Raw genomic sequence first — 27,426 nt, 5'->3', positions numbered from 1 at the left:
ATTTTAAGACTGATTTATAAAAAAAAAAATAAAAAATAAAAAGTTAATCTCAGAGGGCTGAGTTCCTGACAATTCCTGCTAATTCTGTAAGACTCAGCTCAAACATTACCTCCTCTCTAGAGCTGTCCCTGGTCCTTCCTTTTCTATACTCTGGTGGCACAGTGGTGCCTAATTATGATACTGTGATTATTAGGTTACCTGTTTGCCCCATTCATCTCGTTGAGAGCAGGGCCCCTGTCATTCATCTGTAAATGTCTAGCACCTGGCACATAGGACAAGCCCGATTAATGTTGAATAGAATGAACCAATCAATGAAGGGAAGATTAGGAACAAGAAAACCCCTTGAAAGGTGGTTGCAATGGTCCACAAGAGATTAAAATGACCTGGAGTATGACTAGGAGGAAAATACAGATGAGTATGGGACATTTATAAGGAAAAAGAAAGACTTGATAACTATGTGGAAATGGGAAACAAAGAAAGAACAATCACATGGATTTTACAATTTAAGCCTACACAGCTATGAATTGTATACCACAACTGGCATAAAGGAATCCTCGAATAGCCAATTTGTTCCATTTTAGGTAAGCAGATTTTGTGAGGTCCTAGGAAAACCCAATATGCTTTCAGACATTCAGAATTAGAGTCAAGGCTCAACATAAATTTGGGAGCCACTGCATTGAGGCTGAAACATTTTTAAAAGGGGATGAGCTCTCTGAGGAAGAGATTATGTATTGAGTGGTTGAAGGACTAAAACTTGGAGAAAGCAAAGGTCTAGAGCAAGCATGTCAAACTCACAGCCCGGGGGCCTCATGCAGCCCACAACGAATATTTTTGCGGCCCAGCCAATATGACGGTCTGTAAGAATTTTGTAACTTAATTTTTACAATATCCTATTATACATAATTATTAATAACGAGCTACAACGTTTGCTAGACTGATTACTATAACCATGTTGCATTCATTTCCCTTACGCACCTTACGTGCAGGTGCACCATTTATCTCCACTAATACTAGCAGCGAATATTTTAGCAGCGTCATTAGCCTTGGACTGACTTGTTTGGTGTGTGCAACAGAAATATTTCGCTTTCGGAGAAGAAAAATAGGTTTATTTGCGTTACACTTATTAATTTTGTGTAGTTATTCAGTGTCTGGTAAGTTAATGTTCAAGAAAAAATATTAATTTTTATTAAAATGTTCTATTATTTTATGTTAACGATTACTCATTTATTTCAGCCCTTTATATTCAGCATATCTCTATTGAAATAAACCTACGTTTCTATGGAAATTGAAGCTTTTGTCAGCCTTTGGGTTTGACGTGCTTGGTCCAGAGGAAAAGAGTGTTCATGGAGGAACAAGGCAGTGCCAAACCCTGGACACGATAGAGCAGCACCACCTGCAGGTGAGAGGAGGAAAACTCAAGAGAATCACCTGAAACTATTGGAACTCAATGTTGGGAAGGTGGTGAGTTTCAAAATACAGCAATTGCTTGCAACAACTGATGGTTTTGTTCCAACTCTAACCTGTTAGAAAATATAATGGACAAAAGATGCCATTTGCAATGGCAAAAAAACGAAAGAAAAACCTAGGGCTAAACTTTGAAAATGTGTGATACTGTTACAATTTACAAAAACTGAAAAAACATTTTAATAGTGTGGAGACATTGTAGAAACATGATATGAAGATGTCAGTGTCCTTCAAATGTATACATTTAATGAAATTTCAAGCCAAAATAAATTCCAAGTGGACCAATGAGATTAATGAAAAAAATAAAAACCAGATAAAAGAGATATAGAAGAGAAAATAAGGGACATTTTTTTTAGTTATGATCCCAAAAGGACAATAAATAAAATGATTAATAGATAAATTCTGAAAGAACCTGATTGCTATAGTGCAGCTCAGGCCTTTAAAATATCCTCCTCAGGCCCTGGCCAGTGTGGCTCGTCCTGTACACAGAAAGGTTGTAGGTTCGGTTTCCGGTCAGGGCACATATCTAGGTTGGGAAAGCAATCAATCTCTCCTCTCCCTTTCTCTCTTTCTCTCTCTCTTCCACCCTTCCCCTCCCTCTAGAATCAATCAACAAGCATGTCCTCAGGTGAGGATTAAATAAATAAATCCTATATAATAAAAGCCCAGCGACTGACAGAGTGACCAGAACAACCGGTCGGCCAGTCACTATGACATACACTGACCACCAGGGGGCAGACGCTCAATGCAGGAGCTGCCCCCTGGTATTCAGTGCACTCCCAGCGCTGTTCAGAGGGCGGGTCCACAGCCACTCAGCTGACCAGGATAATCGGTGCTCCCACATTGGGGCCATCTCCACAGGCCAAGCCCCCCACCAATGCACAAATCCTGTGCACTAGGCCTCTAGTTAATAAGTAAAATGCCCTCCTCAGTCCTTGGATCTGTGATAAGGCCAATGCAATTGTTTTCCCCTGTAGCTCAAGGTATTTCCATGCCCCATGCAAAAGAATCATTGTAAGTATTCATCAGTGATCTCCACAATCCCAAGGCGGGGGAATCCACACTGCAGATTTTCACATTCCGCAAGCTCTCTCAAAGCCTTGTAATAGCTAGTCCTCAGTCCTGGTTGAGAAATTGGATGAAGAGAAAAGAACAACCAGGCCATGGCTGGCACTGATCAGGCAAAAACCAAAATTCCACACCACTAGTGTGTTTGGGGCTGGGATTCTCCCAGCCCTGGAAATAGAAGCAACACACCCCTCCTGACAGGAGCAGGGCAAAGGCAGTATCAAGTGTCTCTATTTGGATGAATGTTCAAACGTTCTCTCCCTTGATTTTTCCTTGACATGTGTTTTGTTTTGTTTTTTTATGTCTTTTCTGTTGGTTTTCAAACACTAGCATGCATTAGCTGGAGAGCTTGTTCTAAAGATTGCCGAGTGTCCTCAACCCTCCCCCAAGTTCCTGCTTTAGTTGGCCTAGAGTGGGACCTGAAGGTCTGCATTTCTAAGGTCATACGATTCTGGGGCGGGGGGGACCCCTGCTCTGCAGCATTGTGAGATTGGGTGCGGACTTGAGAGAAGGGCAGAAAGGAAGCTCTTGACTCTCCTGGTAACAAAGAAGTCCTTGGACAACTGGAGACCTAGACTACATAGGGGGTGAGCAAACCTGGCAAGGGCCTGTAACAGAATTCCTTTCTTGTAAATACTCCATACTAAATCTTAACAAAGTTACTAAATTCATAACTTTCATCAATTCATATAATGCTTAGTTTGAGTCAAGGTGGAGTCAAACAAAAGCATGAGGCAGTAATGCCAGGAATTCACTGCCCAAAGCAGGACCCAGAGTAAATGTACTAGACTCTCCAAGGTCAGGATGTCCCAATCTCCTGATACCTTACCTTAATTTGGATTTATCTTCTCTAGGCATTGAGTCTCCAACATTTTTACCACCAACATTAATTCTTAATTTGTTCTGATTCTAAAAACTATCAACATTTTTAATCTGTAAAGACATAAGTGCAAAAGATTGCTCTCAAATTTAAAAGAATTAAAACCCTCCTGTATTATCAAACACCATTCCTAGTTTATCTGTTTTATGCGTCAGATTTTCTATAGAGAGCTTCATAAGGCAGCATGCATCTCTGAAATCCTTCCATGATGATTATAAACTGTGCCCTCGTTAAAGACACAGAGCCATCAGATCTATTTCTGGACCCCTTACATATTAAAGTAACACCCTGTCAGGACTATTTCTGCATCATAGAGTCAAAAGATAGCTCCATTAAATTCCAACCCATTTTTCTAGCCCGGTTGGAGCGTCATCCCATACACCAAAAGGTTGTGGGTTCAATTACCAATCAGGGCACATACCTAGGTTGCAGGTTCAATCCCTGCTTAAGGCACATACGCCAAGCAATATCAATGCTTCTCTCTCACATCGATGTCTCTCTGTCTCTCTGTCTCTCTGTCCCTCTCTCTCTCTCTCTCTCTCTCTCTCTCTCTCTCTCTCTCTCTCTCTAATAAAAACATATCCTCAGGTGAGGATTTTAAAAAATACCAACCCATTTTTAAAGTCTTTCTAATTACATGGTTTTCACATTAACTTTAAACCTACCACAAATAGAAGAATCCTCACAGTGAATAAGCATTAGCATATCACTTTTCCAAGGTAGGGGATAATTTATTCTTTTAGCAAAGGTTTACAAGAGTCATTACAGCTTTCCATTTAGATAAACTGAAAGATTCAGGTAGCCAGTCTCCAAGAAAACCCCAGTGATCCTTACTTCCTGATATTCACATATTTGTATTTGTTAAGTACCTTCCCACTCTGAATCATGGATGGGTTATATGTCCAATAGAAGAAGGCAGAAGTAATGATCTATTGCTGTCAAGGCGAGGTCATAAATGATATTGCAAATACCTACCACAGTTATTGTGCTTTATAATAACATGGATGTTAACATGAAAATAAGCAATTCAGAATTATAATTAAAGTGGTACTTGCCTTTTTATTGAAAATTACATCTTCAATAACTGAATAGTTCAACAAACTGAACTATATCCAGAAAAATGTGATACTACTCAGTAATAAAAAGGAAATGAACTATTGACACATGCAATAATTTGGATGGGTCTGAAGGGCATTATATTGAGTGAAAAGCCAGTCTCAACAGGTACATATTGTATGAGTCCATTTAGATAAAATCCTCAAAATGATGAAGTTACAGATCTGAACAGATGATCAATTACCAACATTTAGAAATAGTGGTGGGCCCTAGCCAGTTTGGCTCAGTGGATAAAGCGTCAGCCTGTGGACTGAAGGGTCCTAAGTTCCATCCAGTCAAGGGCATGTACCTCCTTTGCAAGTTCGATCCCTGGCCCTGGTCCTGGCACATGCAGGATGTGTCTCTCTCACACCAATGTTTCTCCCTGTATTTCCCCCCTCCCTTGCACTCTCTTTAAAAAATCAATAGAAAAATATCCTAGGGTGAGAATTAACAACAAAAACAATCTCACCATAGTTTTACAAAACTTAAGTTGAATCTAAAATGTAATAGAATGACATACCATAACATTATAGTAATTAGCATGATATGGTATTGGTACAAAAACAAAGAAGTAAACCTATAAAACAGAGTGGAGCCCTGACTGGTTTGGCTCAGTGGATGGAGCATCGGCCTGCGGACTGAAAGGTCCCAGGTTCGATTCTGGTCAAGGGCATGTACCTTGGTTGCAGGCACATCCCCAGTAGGAGGTGTGCAGGAAGCAGCTGATCGATGTTTCTCTCTCTCATTGATGTTTCTAACTCTCAATCCCTCTCCCTTCCTCTCTGTAAAAAATCAATAAAATATATATTAAAAAAAAAAAAAAAAAAACAGAGTGGAGAGCCCAGAAATAGATCCGTGCATATTTGATAAGACAGAGATAGCATTATAGATCACTGGGGAGAGAAGGGACTTCTCAATAAACACTGCTAACTATCCATGTGAAAAAAAATAAATCAGTGGTGGATTAAAGAATTAAACATGAATAGAGCCCTGGCTTTTGTGGCTCAGTTGGTTGAGCATCATCCCATGCACTAAAAGGTTGCAGTTCAATTCTGGTCAGGGCATATAGCCAGGTTACGGATCCCATTCGTGACCAGATTGAGGGTTGGATACCCGGTCAGTCGGGGTATGTACGGGAGGCAGTGGATCGATGTTTCTCTTTCTCTCTCTCTTCCACCCCCCACCCCCTTGATCTCTAAATATTGATATGAACAGCCTGGCTGGTGTGGCTCAGTAGTTAAACATCAACCTATGAATTGTGGTTGGATTCCTGGTCAAGGCATATGCCCAGGTTGCAGGCTCAATCCCCAGAATGGGGCAGGCAGGAAGCAATCAATGATTGTCTCTCTCATTGTGTCTTTCTCCCTCTCCCTTCCTCTCTGAAATCAATAAAAATGTATATTTTTTTTTAAATATATTTTATTGATTTTCTACAGAGAGGAAGGGAGAGAGATAGAGAGTTAGAAACATCGATGAGAGAGAAACATCGATCAGCTGCCTCCTGCACATCTCCCACTGGGGATGTGCCCGCAACCCAGGTACATGCCCTTGACCGGAATCGAACCTGGGACCCTTCAGTCTGCAGGCCGACGCTCTATCCACTGAGCCAAACCGGTTTCGGCAAAAAATGTATATTTTTTTTAAAAGAGTTCAATGATGCAAGTCTAGTTCCAGGACCTATATCCGGGTGTAGCCATTTGGTTTAAGGCCAGTTAAAAAGTTCAGTTTCACATGGAAGGGGTGAGTTAGCCAGCTTCCCAGATGCCTCCCTGCTCCATTTTATTTTTTTTTAATGTTTTTATTGATTTTGAGAGAGAGAGGAAAGGAGATAGAGAGACAGAAACATCAATGAGAGAGAAGCATCATCGATTGGCTGCCTCCTGCATGCACCCCTAATGGGGATCGAGCGGCAACCCGGGCATGTGCCCTGACCGAGAATGGAACGGGCGACCTCTTGGTTCCCGCTGAGCCACACCAGCTGGGCCCTGCTCCATTTTATTTTATTTTTTTAAATATATTTTATTGATTTTTTTACAGAGAGGAAGGGAGAGGGATAGAGAGTTAGAAACATCGATGAGAGAGAAACATCAATCAGCTGCCTACACCTCCTACTTGGGGATGTGCCCACAACCAAGGTACATGCCCCTGACAGGAATCGAACCTGGGACCCTTCAGTCTGCAGGCCGACGGTCTATCCACTGAGCCAAACCGGCTAGGGCCCTGCTCCATTTTAGATAGCTCTCTCTCTTGAGAATATCAACTCCATGTTGCTGTTTTTCTTTCACAAAAGCAGTATGATTTTTTAATAATCTGAATGTAATCACATTGTAGGTAGCATTTTAAGAAAACAAAAGAACAGAAAATATATTCTAAGCGAGGCATTAAAACTGGGGTGGAAAACTGTCAAGAGCCCTCTCTACTCCAAGCCAAAACAGTGTTCTGCACCAATTTACTTAAGTGATATTTCAATCATTTTTTTAAGTTAAAGGGACATACAGAATAATTATACATAGCTTTATATTATATAATACTTAAATATAGTATATTCTTGGGTCACTTTAAATTTTCTTCTTGTTGTAACATCTTTATAGTTAACCTGCGGTGTACAATTGTCATCTTCAATTTCTAACAAACTAGCTTGAACTTAGCTTCAATATAACACAAAAGACTGCTTCTATACAGTTCTGTCCCTCCCCATTATGTTATTGTCATTAATTACATCTTTATACATTGTGATTTCCTGCCTCATTTTTATTATTGAATCACCTTGAGTAGGGCCTCAACAATGTGCCTTTTTAATATCTGTTCCAAATGATCTTTACGTACAAGACCACAGAGCACCTCCCTCTGAAATGGAGATGAGAGAACGGTGGAGGGGTGGTTGTGGGAACTGGGAAGAAAGTAGATTTGCAACGACAGAAAGAAATCTTGCAAAGCTACACCATGGCAAACACAAGGTTAAGATAAATAGACTGTAGTGCTACTCTGTAATATACCATCTGGCAATATGTTGAAACATTTAAAACTATATATAATGTGCCTGGCTGGATAGCTCAGTTGGTAAGAGCATGGTCCTGATACTCCAAGGTTGTGGGTTCAATTCCTGGTCAAGGAACTACAAGAATCAACCAATAAATGCATCAATAAGTGGAACAAATCAACGTTTCTCTCTCTCTCTCTCTTCCTCTCTAAAATCAATTTAAAAATAAAAAATAACGTATATAATGCTTCTAATCGAATACTAGCATATTTTTCTTTATCACTTTTCTGCCTCCACCCAATTCATGCGAATACTTCACCATCACTGGTTCCAGCTCTCTTAACATGGAGCTTTTAGAAAGCGCAGAAGGCAAGGCATTGAGAGACTTGTTTTCCTTCTGGAAGTGCAGCATTCTCTGAGGCAGTATGCAGAGGTCCTCCTCAAGCTCTGCTGAACCCTGACCTCTGTGGGGAACCACTGCCCTAACCCAATTTTTTCATTTTATAGATGAGAAAACTAGACTCCAAGTAACAGACTTGCCCAAGATTACCATGGTAGAGCCCAAATTAAAGCATATTTCCTGACTTCTTTTCACTCTATCACATATCTATTAGATTAACAAGAGGACCCTGAGCTTCCTAATGTTGTTTTTAGAAACAGTCCAATCATATCACTCTTTTAAAAAGCTAAAATGGCCCAGCTGGTGTGGTTCGGTGGTTGAGTGCTGACCTATGAACCAGGAGTCACGGTTCTATTCCTGCCCAGGGCACATGCTCGGGTTGCAGGCTCAATCCCCAACAGGCATGTGCAGGAGGCAGCAGATCAATGATTCTCTCTCTCTTTATTGATGTTTTTCTCTCTCTCTCCCTCTCACCTCCTCACCGAAGTCAATAAAAAATTTAAATTTTTTTTTTTTTTTACCAACCGGCCGCCCCGCGCGCTCCCCGGGAGGCTCAGGCTCCAAGGCAGCTCCACTGTGCGCACCACCGGCCCCCTGCCCAGCTCGTGCACATGGCCCCAGCGGCAGCGGCCCCGGCCCCTCGCACATGGGCCTGACACTTCTAAAAATTTTTAAAAAGCTAAAATGTACAGTTGCCTACAATGTAATTTCCTCCTAGCTGCCACTAATGATTTTTATGTACTTCAGTGATTTTCAACCAGTATGCTGTAAGAATTTTTAAAACGTGTAGTACCTACCTATTTAGTCAGGTGCACTGACCTCTTTTCCCTTAGACTGTCAAATAAAAACATTGTAACAGCCAACACAACAATAGCCACCTGGGGTGAATGAATCAAAATTATACCTTTTTTTTTCATATCAGCAAAAAATATTTTTTGGTATGCAGCAGAATTTTAGTAATTAAAGTATGTGTGCTATGAGAGGAAAAAATGTTGAAAATCACTGATGTACTTAATAGCAAAAACAAGAAAAACACTTGGTTGCCAGCAACAGAAATTCCGGAATAAACAGCAGATACAAGGGGCAGCAAGAGGATGTTTAAATCTAAGGCTGGAGGCTGAGGCTGCTCTTCCTCACCACAAATTTCTATTTCACTATGTTAATTCATTAAGTTTAAAATACTAGAAGTACAATCCTTTTAAGGAAGCCTACATTAATTACTCAAAGCAGCCAGCAATACTAACTCCATGTCATTGTAACAGTTGCTAAACATTGTCACTCCACCCTAGGGGGTAGAAGGGAAATAAAGATACTTCTTAGCAAAACCCATACAGAAGTCAGTAAATAGTTTCCAGTTTAATCACACCAAGGGTATGTCTAAAATAAAAAATAACACTCTAAAACAGAGTACTTACAACTCCAGAACACTTTAGTTCTAAAGAACTTTAATAAATAAAAAGCCCCAAGTTTCCAAAGTCCATCAAAAAGGGATTGAATAATCAGTCTCAACAGAGCTGGGGGAAATTTTTTTAAAGAAGGGGGAAAGGTGAAGGTTGGTAACCATTCTCTTTCAAAAATAAAACACTGCTTCCTCAAATAACCACTCAGAATGTCACTTAATAGGCAGGAGGAAAATAACTGTCATATTTGCCTTATATACAGTATTGGGCAATTAAATGCAAACTTAGCTATTTAGGAATGGCTTGCCAAAACATTGAAAAAGTGAAAGACTTCATCCTTGTCAAAGACGGCCACTTCAGTGGAACATTCGGTGCACATAACTGGGTGATAGATTTCTTCCACTTCTGTATCTGTCTGCTCTGCAGCATCTTCATGGTTAGCCCGCATCTTCTTATGGCCTCGCTTTTTCTTCCTGTTCTCTGGGGTTTTATATCTTAGAACCTCCTCTTTGTTGACAGAACAATTCATCACAAACATTGCTCTATACTGAGTTTTGTATGATTCATGCCTAAGAGGGAAATAAAATGGAGAATGTATATTTATGTTTTATTTTAATAGTTATCCATTTAGATAAAATATGACACCAAAAATTACTGAAATGCCAACCAAAGTAAAGACATAAGAACAAAATGGGAAACTTACAGAAATGTTAAGAGCTTTTTTCAGAATAGGAAGAAACTTGTTAATAGATAATGGTGCATAAGTAACTTTACCTCAGAAAAAAAAATTGATTTGCTCTTCAAACTTAAAAAGAGAAGCCGAGCCGAAACCGGTTTGGCTCAGTGGATAGAGAGTCGGCCTGCGGACTGAAAGGTCCCGGGTTCAATTCCGGTCAAGGGCATGTACCTGGGTTGCAGGCCACATCCCCAGTAGGAGATGTGCAGGAGGCAGCTAATCGATGTTTCTCTCTCATCGATATTTCTAACTCTCTATCTCTCTCCCTTCCTCTCTGTAAAAAATCAATAAGATATATTTTAAAAAAAAAAAAGATAAGTTGTAGGAAACTTGAGAGGTAATATTTAAATTATCTTTGGCTGTTTCTATTGTGACCTGAGACTCTGCCCTCCTCTCATTACAAGTGGTGCCGTTCTGGTCACCATTTCAGTAAAAGCTAGTTTTAAAAGCTTAAAGAGCCCTGGCTCGTGTTGCTAAATGGTTAGAGAGACGGCCACACACTAAAGGGTCATGGTTTCAATTCTGCACACCACCAACAGCATGTACCTGGGTTGCAGGTTCCATCCCGACCCAGGTCAGGACAAGTGCGTGAAGCAACCAATCAATGTGTCTCTCTCACATCGATGCTTCTCTTTCTGCCTCTTTCTCTCCCTCTCTCTCTAAAATCAATAAACATATCCTCAGGTGAGAATTAAAAAAAAAAAGATAATGCTTCCTTTGTTACCCTCAAATACTTAATATTTTCCTACTTCTTTCCCCACTTAATAAGTTGCCTTACTTTCTTCCCTTTAAACCTCATGCAACAGAAATATCTGGCTAAAAACAGTGAACTCCAGTTATGCCTTCATTAGTTCCAAATGTTGACCTCCGCTACCAACACCACCACTGGTAACTTAGACTGTGCAAGCTGGTGCTTCTCCAAGTAAGACTATAAAAATTTCATTTATACTCCACTGTATTGGAATCCTGTATTAATGTGGAACACAATTTTTACCAAGGAAAATTTCTACTGTTAGATTATAAAGCAACTTCTTTTGAGTATAGAAACCCTGTAACATGGTTTAATTTGAAAGAAGCAACTTAAGTACAAAGACATTTTACTTTTTCTTCATTTCATAAACATATTCTAGGTGTCCAATTTATATACAAAAAGCTTAAGGGTGCATATGGAAAGTACATAAGTTAATTGTTGCAGATCAGAAACTTCCAGGTAGTGAATAAGAATAACTTGTATTTAGCTCCTCATTAGCTCCTAGAGCAGTGATGGCGAACCTATGACACGCGTGTCAGAGGTGACACGCGAACTCATTTTTTTGGTTGATTTTTCTTTTTTTTTTTTTCTTTTTTTTTTAAATATATTTTATTGATTTTTTACAGAGAGGAAGGGAGAGGGATAGAGAGTTAGAAACATCGATGAGAGAGAAACATCGACCAGCTGCCTCCTGCACACCTCCCACTGGGGATGTGCTCGCAACCAAGGTACATGCCCTTGACCGGAATCGAACCCGGGACCCTTCAGTCCGCAGGCCGACGCTCCATCCACTGAGCCAAACCAGTTTGGCATGGTTGATTTTTCTTTGTTAAATGGCATTTAAATATATAATATAAATATCAAAAATATAAGTCTTTGTTTTACTATGGTTGCAAATATCAAAAAAAGTCTATATGTGACACGGCACCAGAAATTAGGGTTTTTCAAAATGCTGACAGCTCAAAAGGTTCGCCATCACTGTCCTAGAGCAAATCTACCGCTCCAGCATCACTTAGTTTCAGTTAACTTGATTGAGAACACGGACTAAGCTAGGCATTTATAAGACTACCAATAGAGGAAAAAAGGAAAGAAAAAGGTAGAGAGTATACAGTCAATCCTCCATGTCTGCTAGTTTCGCATCCTCAGATTCAACCAATTGCAGATAGAAAACAGTATTTTCAACCTGCAATTGGAAATCCTTAAATGCCAAGGGCCAAAATGTATGCACTGTTCTGTGCTATTTCATAGTATAAGGGACTTGAGCATCCGTAGATTTTAGTATCCACTGGGATGGAGGGGGTTGGAGCATGTCCTGGAATCAATCTCCCTCCAACACCAAGGGATGACTATATTTGGATTAATAGAATGAAGGGGGGAGGGGGGGACAAAACTTGATCATCTCAAATGATGCAGAAAATTTGATAAAATTCAACATGCTTTCATGATAAAAACACCCAATAAGCCCTGGCCAATTTGGCTCAGTTGTTAGAGCGTTGGCCCACAGACCAAAGGGTCGAGGATTCAATTCTCCATCAAGGGCATATACCTTGGTTGTGGGTTCCGGCCAGGTCAGGGCGTGTGCAGGAGGCAACCAATCAATGTGTCTCTCTCACATCAATGTTGCTCTCTCTCTCCCCTCTCTTCCACTCTGACTGAAAATCAAATGGAAAAAATATCCTCAGGTGAGGATTATAAAACAATAAATAAAATAAAATACCCAACAAGCTAGGAATAGAAGAAAATTTCCTCAATAAAATAAATACCACGTATGAAAAACCCATAGCTAGCATCATACTCACTGATGAAAGACTGAAAACTTTTCCTCTAAGATCAGAAAAAAGACAAAAATACCTGCTTCCACCACTTCTATTCAACATAGTATTGGAAATTATAATCAGAGCAATTTGGTAAGAAAAATAAAATAAAAGGTATACAAAGGAAGACGTAAAGTTATCTTTGTTCACAGATGACATGATCTTATATGTAGAAAACTCTAGATTACACAGAAAAAGTGTAAGTGCTAATAAACTAAGTCAGCAGAGTTGTAGGGTACAAAATCAACATGCAAAAGTTTGCTGCATTTCTGCACACCAGCAATGAACAATCCCAAAAGGAAAGTAAAAGAGAGTATCAGAGGCTGGGGCAGTGCGGGTGAAGAATGGGAAATTATTGTTTAATGGATACACAGTTTCTGTTTGGAATGACGAAAATCTTCTGGAAATAAATAGTGGTGATGGCTGCACAATATTGTGATTGTAGTTAATGTCACTGAATTGTACACTTGAAATAATTAAAATGGAAAACAAGGTAAGAGTGTCCACTGTCATCACTCCTAACCAACATAATAGTGAAAGTCCAGGCCAGAGCAAAATCAGGCAAGAAAAAGAAATAAAAGGTATCCAAATAAGAAAGGAAGAAGTGAAATTGTCTCTGTTTGCAGATGACATAATCATATATATATTAAAAAAAACCTAAAGACTCCATCAAAAAAAACATTAGAATAAACAAATTCAGTAAAGTTGCAGAATACAAAATTAATATACTGCCGAAACCGGTTTGGCTCAGTGGATAGAGCGTCGGCCTGCGGACTCAGGGGTCCCGGGTTCGATTCCGGTTGGGGGCATGTACCTGGGTTGCAGGCACATCCCCGGTAGGAGATGTGCAGGAGGCGGCTGATCAATGTTTCTAACTCTCTATCTCTCTCCCTTCCTCTCTGTAAAAAATCAATAAAATATATTTAAAAAAAAAAAAAAAAGAGATTAAAAAAAAAATTAATATACAAAACTCTGTTGTGTTTCTATATACTAACAACTATCTGAAAAAAAAATTAAGAAAACAATCCTATTCACAATAATAGCATCAAAAATAATAAAATACTTAGGAATAAATTTAACCAAGGAGGTGAAAAATCTATACACTGAAAACTCTAAGACATTGATGAAAGAAATTGAAAAAAAACACACAAATAAATTGAAAGATATCCTGTGTTCAGAGATTGAAAGAATTAATATTGTTAAAATATCCATACTACCCAAAGCCATCTATAGATTCAATGCAATCCCTATCAAAATTCCAATGGCGTTTTTCACAGTAATAGAAAAAACCATCCTAAAATTTATATGGAACCAAGAAAGACTCTGAATTGTCAAAGTCATCTTGAAAAAGAAGAACAAAGCTGGACCTAGCCAGTTTGGCTAAGTGGATAGAGCGTTGGCCTGCAGACTGAAAGGTCCCAGGTTCGATTCTGGTCAATGGCACACGACTAGGTTGTGGCTCAATCCCCAGGAGGGGGCATGCAGTAGGCAGCCAAACAATGATTCTCTCTCATCATTGATGTTTCTATCTCTCTCTCCTTCTCCCTTCCTCCCTGAAATCAATAAAAATATTTTTTTTTAAAAAAAGAGCAAAGCTGGAAGCATCACACTTCCTAATTTCAAAGCTAGAGTATACAAATGGCATAAACAGTATGGGAATGGCATAAAAATAGACCCATAGATCAACAGAACAGAATCAAGTGAGAGCCCAGAAATAAAGCCACAACATATAACCAATATTTGACAAGGAAGCCAAGAATATTCAATATGGAAAAGATAAGTCTCTTCAATAAACAGTATTGGGAAAAGTGAATGTTCACATGCAAATGAATAAAACTGTACCCCTATTATACACCACTCACAAAAATTAATTTTAAATGGATTAAAGACTTAAATATAAGGCCTGAAATGGTAAAACTCCTAGAACAGCGGTTCTCAACCTGTGGGTCGCGATCCCTTTGGCGGTTGAACGACCCTTTCACAGGGGTCGCCTAAGACTATCCTGAATATCAGATATTTACATTATGATTCATAACAGTAGCAACATTACAGTTATGAAGTAGCAACGAAAATAATTTTATGGTTGGGTCACAACATGAGGAACTGTATTTAAAGGGCCAGAGGTTGAGAACCACTGTCCTAGAAGAAAATCGGAAAAGCTCCTTAACCATTGTCTTGGAAATGTTTTTTTAATATAACAGCAAAAGCACAAGCAATAAAAGCGAAAATAAACAAGCAGGGCTACATAAAACTAAAAAGCTTCTGCATAGCAAAGAAACAATCAACAAAATAAAAAGATAACCTACAAAATAGGAGAAAATATTTGCAAGTCATATACTATCTGATAAGGGGTTATAGTAAAAATATACAAGGAACTCATACAACTCAATAGTAAAAGAAAAGCCCTAGCTGGTTTGGCTCAGTGGATAGAACATCAGCCTACAGACTGAAGGGTCCCGGGTTTGATTATGGTCAAGGGCACAAGCCCAGAATTCCTAACTACCTCAAAAGTCTACTTCAGATTTTTAAAAAGACCCACCAAGTTTTGTTTTTATTGTTTTGTGCATATGTGCGTATTGTTAGCCTTTATCTGTTACCTTTGACAATCAAGACACAGTGTGGTCATGCAGGCAGGGCAATTCAAGACAGCATCACTATTTGGAACAGGCTGTTGTTGTTGACGTGGCCTCTGTATTCCAAAACCGTGGTATCTTGAACAGAAAATGAAAGTAGAGGGAAGACACATTAAAACCAGAACTTGATTTCTAATGCTACTCTCCAATAAAAGTAATCAGTAATCCTCAGAAAATTGGTTAATTCTAGGAATGGGGCATACAAGATGAACCTGAAGCATCTTGTAGTGCCAGAAGTAAGGAAGTGCTAAGAAGAAAAAAAAAAGAAAAATCTGCCCAGCCAGCCTGTCTCTGTGGTTGAGAGTCAACCTATGAACCAGAAGGTCATGGTTTGATTCCCAGTCAGGGCACATGCCTGGATTCTGGGCTTGATCCCTAGTGTGGGGCATGCAGGAGGCAGCAGATCAATGAGCATCTCTCATCATTGATGTTTCTATCCCTCGCTCCCTCTCCCTTTCTCTCTGAAATCAATAAAAATATATTTAGAAAAAAAAAGAAAAGAAAAACCCAATGCAGTAGGTATGTCTAAGGGGCACAGGAGCCAACTGAAAGCACTCCCAATGGCCAAAACTAAAGCAATTAGATTATAACCCAAAGTATAAGTTCTCGTGAGTCCATGCTGATGTAAATGACTGAATACATAAGTGAGGAAGAAGAGACAAATCTCCCATACAGAAGAATTAGAAATAACTTATGAAGATACTCTCCCCTCATAACTCACTACTTCTTGAGTCTGAGCTACACATAGTGACTTCCTTCCAAAAACCACAGTAGATTTAAATTGTGTCTATATTTTTTTATTCATTTTGGTTCTTTTTTTTTAATATATTTTTTTTTATTTCAGAGAAGGGAGAGGGAGAGAGAGATAGAAACATCAATGATGAGAGAGAATCACTGATCAGCTGCCTCCAGCATGCCCCCCGCACTGGAGATCAAGCCCACAACCCAGGCACATGCCCCTGACCGGAATCAAACCCGCGACCCTTCAGTCCGCAGGCCAACGCTCTATCCACCGAGCCAAGCCAGCCAGGGCCATTTTTGGTTCTTGAATGAAGAGACTGACTACAACAGTTTGAATTCAAAAGTTTTTTTAAAAATCAACTTTCTGCCCTGACCAATTTGGCTCAGTGGCTAGAGTGTCGGCCTGTGGACTGAAGAGTCCCAGGTTCGATTCTGGTCAAGGGCATGTACCTTGGTTGCAGGCACATCCCCAGTAGGGAGTGTGCAGGAGGTAGATGATCCATGTTTCTCTCTCATGGATGTTTCTAATTCTCTATCCCTCTCCCTTCCTCTCTGTAAAAAATCAATAAAATATATATTTTTTTTTAAAATCAACTTTCTGACTGAAATTTGCTTTATTTTCAAAATCAAGTATTCAGCAGTTTGTTCTCAAACTTCTTTATGTACATCTATATAAGCATACATATACATTCAAAATGTGAATATAGTGAGATTATCTTTTAAACATTTTCTCTAAAGATTCTAAATATTAAATTTAAGTTCTTACCCTCTTCTCCGTGCATCAACCCAGGCTTGATCTCTGTTATCTTTTTCAGGATCATACAGTAATTCATCATTTGTTAGAATCCTGTGTCGTTTCTTTTTTTTTCTCTTGGTCACCTGTGCTAATTTCAAAAATGTTAAGGATATGGGTAAGTAGCATGTCTAAAGTTCACACTTTTTTTTAAAATCCTCACCTGAGGATATTTTTTCCATTGATTTCTAAAGAGAGTGGAATGGAGAGAGAAAGGGAGAGGGAGGGAAGGGGAGAGAAGGGGGAGGGGAGGGGGACAGGAAAGGGGAAGGAGGGGGGAGGAAGAGAGGGAAGGGAGGGGGAGAAACATTTATGTGAGAGACACATCAATTGGCAGCTTCCTGCACGCACCCCTACCGGGACAGGGGAACCTGCAACCGAAGAACGTGACCTGGAATCGAACCCAAGACCTTTCAGTCCTCAGGCTACACTCACCATGAGCAAACCAGCCAGGATTAAAGTTCATACCTTTTTAATACAGAATGAAGAATCCCATTTCCTAAGCTACATATTTTTTCTATTTATATTTTCCTTTTAAAAATTTTTAACTATTCCTCCAAGTACAATTCTTGCCCAATTAACAAGGCATTAAAAAGAAGATGACAGAGGAGACAAAACTTTTTTCACTGAAAACTGGTATCTCAAACTGGTATTTAAATAATGAAAATTCTGAGTCCAAAAAGGCTACTCAAAGCAAAGCAAGAATAGAAACTATTTTTGACATCTAAATTTTCTACAAGTTCCCATATATAAAATGCTACTAAAATCATAAAAAAAAATTTCAAGTGAATGGAAAAAAATATGGTCATCCACATATACTAGACTTTTAAAATGTACTTGAGGATGAAGTACATTTGGCTCAGTGGCTAGAGCGTCAGCCTGTGGACTGAAGGGTGCTTGAGCACGTCAATATTTAATAATATATAAAATTATTACTTTACCAAATAAATTTATTATTTGTGTATTCCAGTGTAATTACTGATATAGTAAATTAGTTTTGGGTCTTGTCAATATGTTCATCTTCACTCAAATTTTATACAAAACCAATTCCAAAGAATAGAGGTTAATTTTTAAGAAAAAACGAGCCCTAGCTGGTTTGACTCAGTGGATAGAGCGTTGGCCTGAGGACTGAAGGGTTCCAGTTGGGGGCACATGCCCTGGTTGTGGGCTTGATCCCCAGTGTGGGGTGTGCAGGAGGCAGCCAATCAATGATTCTCTCTCATCACTGATGTTTCACACTCTCTTCCTCTCCCTTCTTTTCTGAAAGCAATAAAATTATATATATTTTTTAATCAAGTTAGGGAGAATTCTGCAAGGGGGGTAAAAAAAATATAGAAACTATTAGCAGGTGTGAAAACAAATGTTGCTGTGCTAGGGAACCTGAGAGAAGAGGGGGGACCAAGAGCCTGAGTTGGAACATACTCTCCCTTTCCCAGTGTTGGTCCTCATATGTATGCATTCCCATCTGTTCTTTTTTGTGTGTGTGGTAAAATTGATATACAAGGTTATATATATTTCAAGGTGTACAACATTACAGTTCAATATTTGTACCACATCTGTTCTTATTCATCGATCCTGCTTTTGTTTTCACATCAGCAGCCTGCAATTTCTTTGAAAAAAATCAAACATAGGGAAATCCTAATACAAAATAATTCCTAAACTTTTTTTCATAAAATATAACTGCTAAACCTGGTAAACATTTTACTTACTTGTTTTGTCTTCATCCTCAGAATCAGAATCAAAATATATATCATCATAGTACTTCGTGGAAGCTGTTCCAACTTTCCCATTTCCTGAAGAAGACCCTGTTCAAACCATAGGGGAGTTTACAAACTAAACCTTACATAATTGACAAGAAAAAAATCTCCGTATGTTCTTCTATCACTTCAAAGTAATATCTACTCATTCCCAATCTCATTTGGATGGAAAAATATTTCCAAATCAATGACTTCCTAGATTGGTGCCCCATGCATTACAGAGAGCTGCCCCTCCTGATTAAATGTTCCAGATCATGGGATTATTTTTTCTCTCCCTTCCCACAAATCTAATTAAATAGCCTATTTTCAGGTTGCCAGCATACATAGCTCTACCTTTCAGCCATGCAATATACTGTGGAGAACAGGGAATAAACAACTTGTTTTAAAGGAAGTTCAGGGGAAAGAGAGTAAGAGCTCTACAGAGAGGCAGGGGAATGACTCAAGGACTCATTTGTGCCTAGTGCTATGACATTACCTATATTTATGTCATCATATGCCTGCATCCTAATTCTTCCTCTTAAAATCTGCTTTTGCTTTTATTATCATACTAGAGGCCTGGTGCACGAAATTCGTGCACTGGGGGGTGGGGTTCCCTCAGCCCAGCCTGCCTCTCAGTCAGGGAGCCCTCAGTGGATGTCCTACTGATGGCCACAGTCTGGCAGCAGAGGCTCGGAGCAGGCGTCCCATGTGTGTGTGTATGTGTGTGTGTGCGTGTATGTGTCTGCTGGGGCCTGCCCCCAGCCACATTGGAGGCTCAGAGTAGGCAGTGTGTGTGTATGTGTGTGTGTGTGTGTCTGTGTGTGTCTGTGTGTGTCTGTGTCTGCTGGGGGGCCTGCCCCCAGCCACACCGTGGAGGCTTGGAGCAGGTGCCCCTCTCTGTTGCTCTCTCAGGCTCTTGGCCTCCACTGCGTGTTGTACTCTCCCTTGAGCTGTGGCCAGGGTGGGACCGCCCTTTCCTGCTGTGGGATCACAGCGGCGACCCAGGGGCAGGCGCACACGGGGGCAGGCTGCAGGCCACCCTTTCCTGCTGTGGGATCGCCACGGCGACCCAGGGGCAGGCGCACACTGGGGCTGGCTGCAGGCCGCCCTTTCCTGCTGTGGGATCGCCACGGCGACCCAGCAGCAGGTGCACAGGGGGGCTTCTCCAGTCGCCGTTCCCGGGCAGGGGGGGCCAGGGAAGAGGTGGGCGCCAGCGCCCGCCTCTTCCCTGCCCTACTCTGGCTCCTCCGATCACTGGCTGGGGGGCAGGCAAAGTCGGCCCCAGTTCTCCAATCCAGGGCTGGGGGGCAGGGCAAAGGCGACCCCCAGGGCCGCCTTTGCCCTGCTTCCCGGCTCTTGCCTGCCACCTGGGTTTCTGATCACCGTCCTTCCGCTTTCGCCTCCTATCATTGTGGCTACGTATGTAAATTAACCGCCATCTTTGTTGGCGGTTAACCACCATCTTTCTTGGCAGTTAATTTGCATATCGCCCTGATTAGCCAATGGGAAGCGTAGCGAAGGTATGGTCAATTACCCTTTTTGTCTTTTATTAGATAGGATACACTTTCTTCACAGTTAATACATAGCATATCAACATGGAAACCAATGCTGAGGAGCCCTACTATCACAAATCAGTGTTTGAGTCAGATACAGTTTACATATGAAAATGCAATGTTTCATTACTTAATAAGTAGGAATTTGTGCTGACACATCATTCAACCTGCCATATCAGTGCTATATAACCCTAAATATACTTCTATAAACCTGCTTATTTTTTTCTCCTGGGGTAAAAATTACAAAAGGAAATTATGCAAATAAACAGTATTAAATAATATCTTTCCAACAACACAGAAAACTTCTTCATTAGTCATCAAAGAAAACTATGCTCAGGTTGCCAAACACATTTATTCATTCACTCAATAAATATTTACTGAGTTGCCCTAGCCCATGTGGCTCAGCTGGCTGGGCGTTGTCCCAGGCACCAAAAGATTGCTGGTTAGATTCCCAGTCAGGGCACATGCATGGGTTCTGGGCTCGATCCTGGGTAGGGGGCATGCAGAAAGCAGCCAATCAATGTTTCCCTCTCACACTGATGTATCTCTCTCTCTGTCCCTTCCCCACTCTCTTAAAAAAACAAAAAAAAACAAGCCCTAGCTCAGAGGTTCTCAACCTGTGGGTCGCAACCCCTTTGGCGGTCGAACGACCCTTTCACAGGGGTCACCTAAGACCATCCTGCATATCAGATATTTACATTACGATTCACAACAGTAGTAACATTACAGTTATGAAGTAGCAACGAAAATAATTTTATGGTTGGGTCACAACATGAGGAACTGTATTTAAAGGGCCAGAAGGTTGAGAACCACTGCACTAGCTGGTTTACCTCAGTGGATAGAGCACCGGCCTGCGAACTGAAGGGTCCCAGATTCAATTCCAGTCAAGGGCACAGGACCGGGTTGGCTTGATCCCCAGTAGAGGGCATGCAGGAGGCAGCGGATCAATGATTCTCTCTCATCATTGATGTTTCTATCTCTCTCTCCCTCTCCCTTTCTCTCTGAAATCAATAAAAATATATTATTTTAAAAAATCAGTAAGAATTTTTTTTTAAAAATTCAGCTTATCCATTTAAAAATACATACATATATATGGTATTTATTTATTTACTTACTTACTGAGTACCTACTGAAGGTTCTGGGGACACAAAAGAGCACAAACAAGGTTCTTGCCCATACGGAGCTTGGAAAAATACCTTTATTGAAATCTAACTAAAAGTTTACCTGTTTCCAGGGAGGATAATTTGACTTCCATTGTTTTTATGGTGGAATTTAATTCAGCTTCCATTTCTTTTTCAAATTCATCTTCACTAGATTCACTTTCTCCAGTAAGACATTCTCTGATGAGTTTTCGTTTTTGGTCAGGAGTTCCATGTAAAAGCACATCCACTTCATCTTCAGAACTAATATAAATTTAAATCATAAAGAATATGAATATTAAAGAATTAAAATAACTTACAACTCCCATCACCTCACTGCCCAACAAGTTTAAGTTTATAAGGTTGCATTTGATTTATCTGGCATATTACATAGAGCTATTCTCACTTAATAGATCAACCATTTTGCATATTTCCAAATATATTTTTTAATGTTAGCATAACACTTCCTCTTGTAAAAGCTGTACATTTATTTCTAGCTCTTTGCTATTAAACACTATAATGAACATCTTTGTACATATAACTTTGTTTAATTCCTTAGGATGAATGTCTAGAATTAGATACAAACATCTTTTTGACTTCTTGAATTATCACACTGCTTTCCAGGATTGCACCAATTCTAATTTTTTCAGCAATGAAAAATTTACTCCACAGTTTTTTAAAACTCAAGACATTTAAATTAAACCTAAAATGCCCAGCCGGTGTGGCTCAGTGGTTGAGTGTCAACCTAGGAACCAGGGCGTCACAGTTCAATTCCCAGTCAGGGCACATGCCAAGGTTTCCGGGCTCGTCCCCAGTAGGGGGTGTGCAAGAAGCAGCCGATCAATGATTCTCTCTCATCATTGATATTTCTGTCTCTCCCTCTCCCTTCCTCTCTGAAATCAATAAAAATATATTTAAAAATAAAAAAAATAAAAGGCACAGTGCTGCAGAGAACTATGAAGAGAGAGAAAACTAAATTATATCTGAAATTCTCCTGAGCAATTTCTGCCAATTTACTTGGCCTTCTGTGCCTGGGTTTCCCCATCAATAGGAATGGGACAAAATTAAACCAGATATCAGCAGAAATATCTGAAATGCCCCAAACAGTTCTAATACAATCAACAATACATAAATAATGCTCAGTTACTCATGGTCTGATGAATACTTACTGACTATTCTTGGTTTTTGGTTCTCTAGTTTTGCCTTCTAAACAATGCTTTTGAGCCTCTAGCAGAAAGTAAGTCAGAAAAATCCAATTCACAACAATTAATTTTAACCCAAGATGTCAATATCTGACCCAAGATGTCAATGCTGCCAAGGTTGAGAAATCCTGATCTATTCTATATTTAAGTGTTTCCAAAGTGTGGGACATGATTATTTTAATGAGTAGCAGAATAGACGATGGCCCATTAAAGAATACTAAAGCCACTGCTAGTGGGAATGTAAAATAGTACAACCACTATGGAAAACAGCGTGACAGTTTCTTATAAAACTATACATACAATTACCATACAACCAGCAATTGAACTCCTAGGCATTTATCCCAGAGAAATGAAAATGCATATGCACACAAAAACCTATACATGGCCCTAGCCAGTTTGGCTCAGTGGACAGAGCGTTGGCCTGTGGACTGAAGGGTCCCTGGTTCGATTCCAGTCCAGGGCATGTACCTCGGGAGCCACCGGCCGTGGTCAGGGGCATGCAGGAGGCAACCAATCAATGTGTCTCTCTCACATCAGTGTTCTGTCTTTCCCTCTCCCTTCCACTCTCTCTAAAAATCAATGGGAAAAATGTCCACAGGTGAAGTTTAAAAAAAAACCTATACATGAATGTTTATAGCAGTTTTATTCACAATAGTCTAAACTTGAAAGATGTCCTTCAACGAGTGAATGGTTAAGCACAGACTATTACTCAGCAATAAAAAAAGAAATGAACGCGCCCTGACCAGTTTGGCTCAGTGGATAGAGCGTCGGCCTGCGGACTGAAGGGTCCCAGGTTCAATTCCGGTAAGGGCATGTACCTTGGTTGCGGGCACATCCCCAGTGGGGGTTGTGCAGGAGGCAGCTGATCGATGTTTCTCTCTCATTGATGTTTCTAGCTCTCTATCCCTCTCCCTTCCTCTCTGTAAAAAATCAATAAAAAGTTAAAAAAAAAAAAAAGAAATGAACTATTAATACCTAAAAAAATGGGGGTGAATCTCCAGAGAACTGTGCTGAGTGAAAAAAGCCAATCCCAAAAGGTTACATACGCAGAATTCCACTTACATATTTTTTGAAAAGGACAAAATTATAGAAATGGAGGACAGACTAGCAGTTACCAGAGGTTAAGTGGGGCATGGGGGGCGGGAAGTGGGGAATATGAACAATCCTCATGCTGATGGAAATGTCCTGTAACTTGACTGTATTCATGTCAATATCCCGGTTGTGATATTGTACTAGTTTTGCAATATGTTAACATTGGGGGAAACTGAGTAAAGGGGACACAATCTCTCTGTATTATTTCTTACAACATGTGAATCTAGTTGTAAGAACAAAATGTTTAACAAAATGTTTAATTAAAACACAAGGCAAGAGTGTTATTCTTTTTTGCAAATTTTCTTCAATCTTTGTGATTATTTCAAAAGTCTCAGCATTTGCACTGCTAGTCAAGGCAATGTCATGGGCTGTTGGGGTCCAACCCCAACGGGTCCAGGGATCCCCAAAGGTGTGGACGGAGTCGGCGAAGAATGAATGACATGGAAACTGGGTTCAGTTCATCAGCATAGCGAGGTTCTCCCTCCAGAATCTCCAGCGAAGTTCTGGTCAGGATCTCCAACCAAGTTCTGGTGCCATGTTCTCTCGCTAGGTTCTCCAGCCAGGTTCTCCAGGTTCTCCAGCCAGGTTCAGTCACCAGGTTCTTTAGCCAGGTTCTATCCAGGTTCTTTTGCCATGTTCTGTCTAGGTTCTCCAGTGAAGTTCTGTAGCCAGGTTCTGTCCAGGATCTTTTGCCATGTTCTCTGGCTAGGTTCTGGTTAGGATCTGATGAGGATCTGATGAGGATCTGATCAGGTTGTGTTTTTTATTGTCTTGTTACATCCGTATTTATACCAGCCGATTTTAATCCTGTCAATTTCTATTACAAAGGTTAGGGCGTTTCTTATCTCCATTCCAGGGAGTAAAGATTATGTAGCTTAACTACCCACCTGGCACTTAATTAAGGGGTTGTATCCCCTCCCTAACCTCAGGGAAAAATCCCCACCTGGGGAAACAACCTTTCTCAGAGAGGTGACCTTGGTTAAAACACATAGCGCTAAAGGGAGCAAACATATTAAGAACAGTATGCTATATACGCCAGGTCCCTTGAAACATATGCTGTGCAGATGTTTCTTCTCTGCAGCAACTGTGTCAAGCAGCAAGGATGGACCAGCTCCCAACAATGGGCCCTGCATATTCTTGTTGAGTATGCTAGCATGCAAGGTTCACAACACTCTTTACCTAGGCCATTTTTCAGGGTTGTTTGCAGTAAAAAAAAAAAAAAACTTGATGGATGAGGACATGTCCCTTCCCAGGACAAAGAGCAGGCTTATCTACTGCCTGCCGTCAAAGAGGTAGATTCCAAGCTCAAGTGGTCCCCAGCCAGGATACCAATCCATTGAATGTTAGCATCCGTCTTGGTCTCTTTGCATAACCTCTGCTGAAGTTAGGAAGAGCAACCAACACCAACATAATAATGTTCATGCTGCCTGCTGTGCTGTGAGTTTTCTGTAACCCAGGAGTCTCAGATCTTCTGCCAGCTTCCATGAAACAGTGACAGGCTATAAAATAGTATCTTATAAAGAGGAGTAAAATCAAATCCTGACAGATACCTCTTACCTCTCTAACACAATCTCCCTTTATAAAACAAGCATTGGATTCAGAACCTCAAGCAGGCAATACTGCCTTAAAGCATTGTTTTGTTTTCATAGTATTTATTTTTTTCATTACTTTACAAGTGACAACTGTCAGGATTATAAAGCTTTCTTTAAGACATTTAACTACAAAAATGTAAATTGACTTAAAGAAAAATGTTAAATAAATAACACAAGTGATTATGGAGATAGTAATGGCAGAATAACTCAAGTCCAGGAAACACTCCTCTATTCCAATCAAACTGAATTACTAATTAAAACCGATCTCTACCTCCTTTCACAGACCTGACCCTTTAAGTCAACTTCCACAGGGAATCCTGGAATCCATCCTCACTCCCCACAACAGAAACCTTCGCAGCAGCCAGATCTCCCCTGCCGAGGACCCTCCCCAGGATAATGGAAGGAAACACTGTGATTGAAAGTAGGACAGTTTTACAGAAAGCTCAATCCGACGAGATGTTTTAAAGTTATAAGTAGGATCTGCTGACAGCTCTCAAATGGCTTAAATTTGCCTGGAAATCTATTGCCAACAAAACTGCAAGTTTCCCTCAGGTAGGATACGTCCTTCCTTTTGGAAATTCCCACGAAAACCTCATCGGTGCCTAGCTAAGATCGTTTTCTACAATGCTCTTCCGAGATACATGCTTATTTCCCAGATAGATACCTTGCAAGGTATGTATATTGTTTCCCCTACTGTACTGTAAACCTGTAAAAGGCAAAAATCTTATGACTGGTCTCTGTAGCCCAGAGCAAGCACATAACAGGTGCTCAAAAAAAGCCTGTTAAATATCCCCTTGTTTCTGTTTATGGCTTGTTAGTCTTCTAGCTGGTCACTTCACATTAAGTGACACGACCCTTACAACATACTTACGATATATTTATTATATTTCCTTTTTATAGACGAGAAACCGAGGAGAAGCGACTTGCCTTGGGTCACACTGCCCGTAAGCTGCAGAGGCAGGATGCGATCACACGGCTTTGGAAGACTTACGCGTGATTCCCAAACAGCCCCCTTCCCCGCGGCGGCTCGGCCCCGCCTCCCCCGTGGCTGCAAGACCTCACCCCAACTCCCCTCGGCGGCCCGCAGGCGACAGCGGGCGCGACAGGGGCCGAGCGGCTGGGCCGAGGGTCCGCACACGCCGGCCGGCGCGGCGCGGGGAGGAGGCTACGGCCTGGCCGCGGCCGAGGCCTTGGGCCGGCCGGAGCCGGGGCGCACCTGCTCAAAGCCGGCTCCTCATCGCTAGGCTCTTCAACTGCGTAGGGGTCATAGTCATCTTGGAGCCGGTTCATGGCGGCCTCCGCACTCCTACACCGTCCGCAGACGGCCGCAGAGTGTGTTTCCTCCGGGGCCCCTTCCCTAAGGCGTTGCGGGCTCCACTTCCGCCCGCACTTCCGCTCCGCCCCCACCTCCGCGCGCCTGCGCAGATCCCAGTGACGGGGGCGGGGCGGGGCGGGGAGGGGAGGGGAGGGGCGAAGGGCTGTATCCAGCCACTGCGGCTGTCGCCTCTGTCAGCGGTTCTCAACCTGTGGGTTCAACGACCCTTTCACAGGGGTCGCCTAAATACATCCTGCATATCAGATATTTACATTACGATTCATAACAGTAGCAAAATTATAGTTATGAAGTAGCAACGAAAATAATTTTATGGTTGGGTCACAACATGAGGAACTGTATTTAAAGGGTCCCGGCATTAGGAAGGTTGAGAACCACTGGCTTACCTGGAAGCAGCCACCTTATCACCGGGATAGTAATCCTCGCCGTGGGGCACCTCATTTCGTGATGTGAAAAGCGGAAATCTAGACGCTGGGGGACGTGCAGCCTGTATGTCCTCAGACACTGGCAACCGTCGTTCCTCCAGTCTCCTCGCCTACAGCCGTCCTACCTTCTCTTCGCTGCGCCGCCGCCTCGCCTTCAGGACTCACTCCTCACTCAGACAGCGGCCCTGACTTCCTACGGAAAAGTTGTTAGACTGTCACCAGTTACTTCCCAGTTGTTTTTTTGGACTCTTCTCAGTCCCAACCTTTGCTCAGCCCTATTCCGACTCCACTCCATACTTGAGCGGAGGCAGATGGCAGGCAGCCTCTTGGTTGTGACGCCTTTTCTCCCGTCTCTGCACCAGCCTATACTCAAGCTCCTGCCTCCTTCCGGACACCTCTCCCATCTTCAAAATCCCATTCAGATCGCTATCCCCTCTTATTTGGATCCTTGCCCTCTCCTCCACGTACCATGTCGGATTTCCAATTGCCTGGCTAGGTATCTCCACCTGCTGCACCCCTGCCAATTCAAAGTCAATATAGCTCAAATCCCATCTCAGCATGTTCCATCCCATTCCCTATACTTTAGCCATAACTAC

The 27,426-nt window shown here is 41.2% G+C and overlaps 1 protein-coding gene across 3 annotated transcripts; it reads right to left on the bottom strand.

Annotated features, from left to right (window-relative positions):
* Positions 1 to 9,227: 9,227 nt before the first annotated feature.
* Positions 9,228 to 26,465, bottom strand: EAPP (E2F associated phosphoprotein). Of its 3 annotated transcripts, XM_006085841.3 has the most exons (6): positions 26,289 to 26,465; positions 21,272 to 21,450; positions 18,468 to 18,563; positions 16,732 to 16,849; positions 15,189 to 15,302; positions 9,228 to 9,859 (listed from the first exon to the last, which is right to left on the bottom strand). In XM_006085841.3, the coding sequence occupies exons 1-6, from the start codon at positions 26,360 to 26,362 to the stop codon at positions 9,583 to 9,585; spliced, it is 858 nt and encodes a 285-aa protein (XP_006085903.1). In that variant the 5' UTR covers positions 26,363 to 26,465; the 3' UTR covers positions 9,228 to 9,582. The 3 variants fall into 3 exon arrangements, with proteins under 3 accessions (XP_006085903.1, XP_023607292.1, XP_023607293.1); XM_023751524.1 differs by lacking the exon at positions 18,468 to 18,563; XM_023751525.1 differs by lacking the exons at positions 9,228 to 9,859; positions 16,732 to 16,849 and having other exon boundaries at positions 15,232 to 15,302.
* Between the last annotated feature and the right edge of the window lie 961 nt (positions 26,466 to 27,426).

Source organism: Myotis lucifugus, unplaced genomic scaffold (genome assembly GCF_000147115.1).
Source record: "Myotis lucifugus unplaced genomic scaffold, Myoluc2.0 scaffold_22, whole genome shotgun sequence".
Taxonomy (NCBI): domain Eukaryota; kingdom Metazoa; phylum Chordata; class Mammalia; order Chiroptera; family Vespertilionidae; genus Myotis; species Myotis lucifugus.
The sequence above is the reverse complement of the archived record's forward strand: the minus strand, read 5'-3'. Positions and strand labels throughout refer to the sequence as shown.

Excerpts from the sequence above, each read along its gene's own strand:
- EAPP (XM_006085841.3), bottom strand. The coding sequence starts at position 26,362 with ATGAACCGGCTCCAAGATGACTATGACCCCTACGCAGTTGAAGAGCCT. Across the intron at positions 15,303-16,731 it reads GTTGATGCACGGAGAAGAGG|ATACCACGGTTTTGGAATAC; the intron begins GTAAGAACTTAA and ends TTTCTGTTCAAG. Across the intron at positions 9,860-15,188 it reads CTGTGTCTTGATTGTCAAAG|GCATGAATCATACAAAACTC; the intron begins GTAACAGATAAA and ends TTTCCCTCTTAG.